An 877-nucleotide genomic window follows, 5' to 3' on the forward strand; every position below is an offset into this window, starting at 1 on the left:
GGCGTCCCTGGCGCGTGTCTGGCTGTCTGGCCCAGCACCGAGCGCGGCCAGCCAGACAGATGTCCTCGCTGAGCCGTCTCTATAAATGACTCGGTCAGGAGTCCCCAGTCACCCCGCCCAGCGTGCGTGAGCACCGAGTGGGCGTCCAGCTCCCGGGACGCGAATCAGCCATGTCCACCTGGCTCTGGAGGGCGCACCCAGGCCACTCCCGGTGGTGGGGAAGGCCTCTCGGCAGGCCCCCCCCATCTCGGGCCGGCAGAGCATCATGTCCAGAGCTGACAGCACATTCGTCCTTGCTGTGCAACACGTCACCTCAAACTCAGCAGCTCAGAGCACAGGCGCTTGTCATTCTGCGGGTGGTGCTGGCTGGGGTCTCTCCTGAGGTTCCAGAAGCGGGGCCACCTGCGGGGCCACTTCCCCGCTCCCTCGGGTTGTGGGACAGACCAGGGGCCTCCGGCTGCCCTAAAAACGCCCCGAGGGCCAGGGCAGGACCTGCCGTCTTCCTGTTTGGTCACTGGAATCATTGATTCAAGTGCATGGAAGTCTGAGATGGGTGCAGGTCAGGGGTCAGGGGCCTGGACGAGCTCTCACTACAGCTGCTCCCTGGAGGGGCTGCTGCCGCGTGAGGAGCAGGTCACTTGGGCCGGCTCGGGGGCCGGCCGCCGGGTGGTGTGGCTTCATTCCAGGCCCAGGACTCGCGGTCCCGGGTCCTGACCACACACCTCAGGTTCCTCAGGCCTCACACGCGCTCCCGTTTCCCTTCAGGCCCCACGATGAAGCTGAAGCGGCTGGCCGTCCTGGAGAAGTACAGAGACGTCATCGACTCCTTCTACCTAGAGTGAGGGCGCCCAGGCCCCAGCGCCCCCGGCCCCCTGCT

The 877-nt window shown here is 66.4% G+C and overlaps 1 protein-coding gene across 1 annotated transcript in view; it reads left to right on the forward strand.

The window, feature by feature from the left end:
- ACSBG1 (acyl-CoA synthetase bubblegum family member 1) overlaps nucleotides 1-871 on the forward strand; it is a 41022-nt gene extending 40151 nt beyond the window's left edge. Inside the window, exon 15 of the mRNA XM_014546257.1 lies at nucleotides 766-871. Within this exon, the coding sequence (XP_014401743.1) occupies nucleotides 766-842 (77 nt within the window). The 3' untranslated portion in view covers nucleotides 843-871. The remainder of the gene's footprint in view (nucleotides 1-765) is intronic.
- The last annotated feature ends 6 nt before the right edge of the window (nucleotides 872-877 follow it).

This window comes from Myotis brandtii, unplaced genomic scaffold (genome assembly GCF_000412655.1).
Source record: "Myotis brandtii unplaced genomic scaffold, ASM41265v1 scaffold439, whole genome shotgun sequence".
NCBI classification, from domain to species: domain Eukaryota; kingdom Metazoa; phylum Chordata; class Mammalia; order Chiroptera; family Vespertilionidae; genus Myotis; species Myotis brandtii.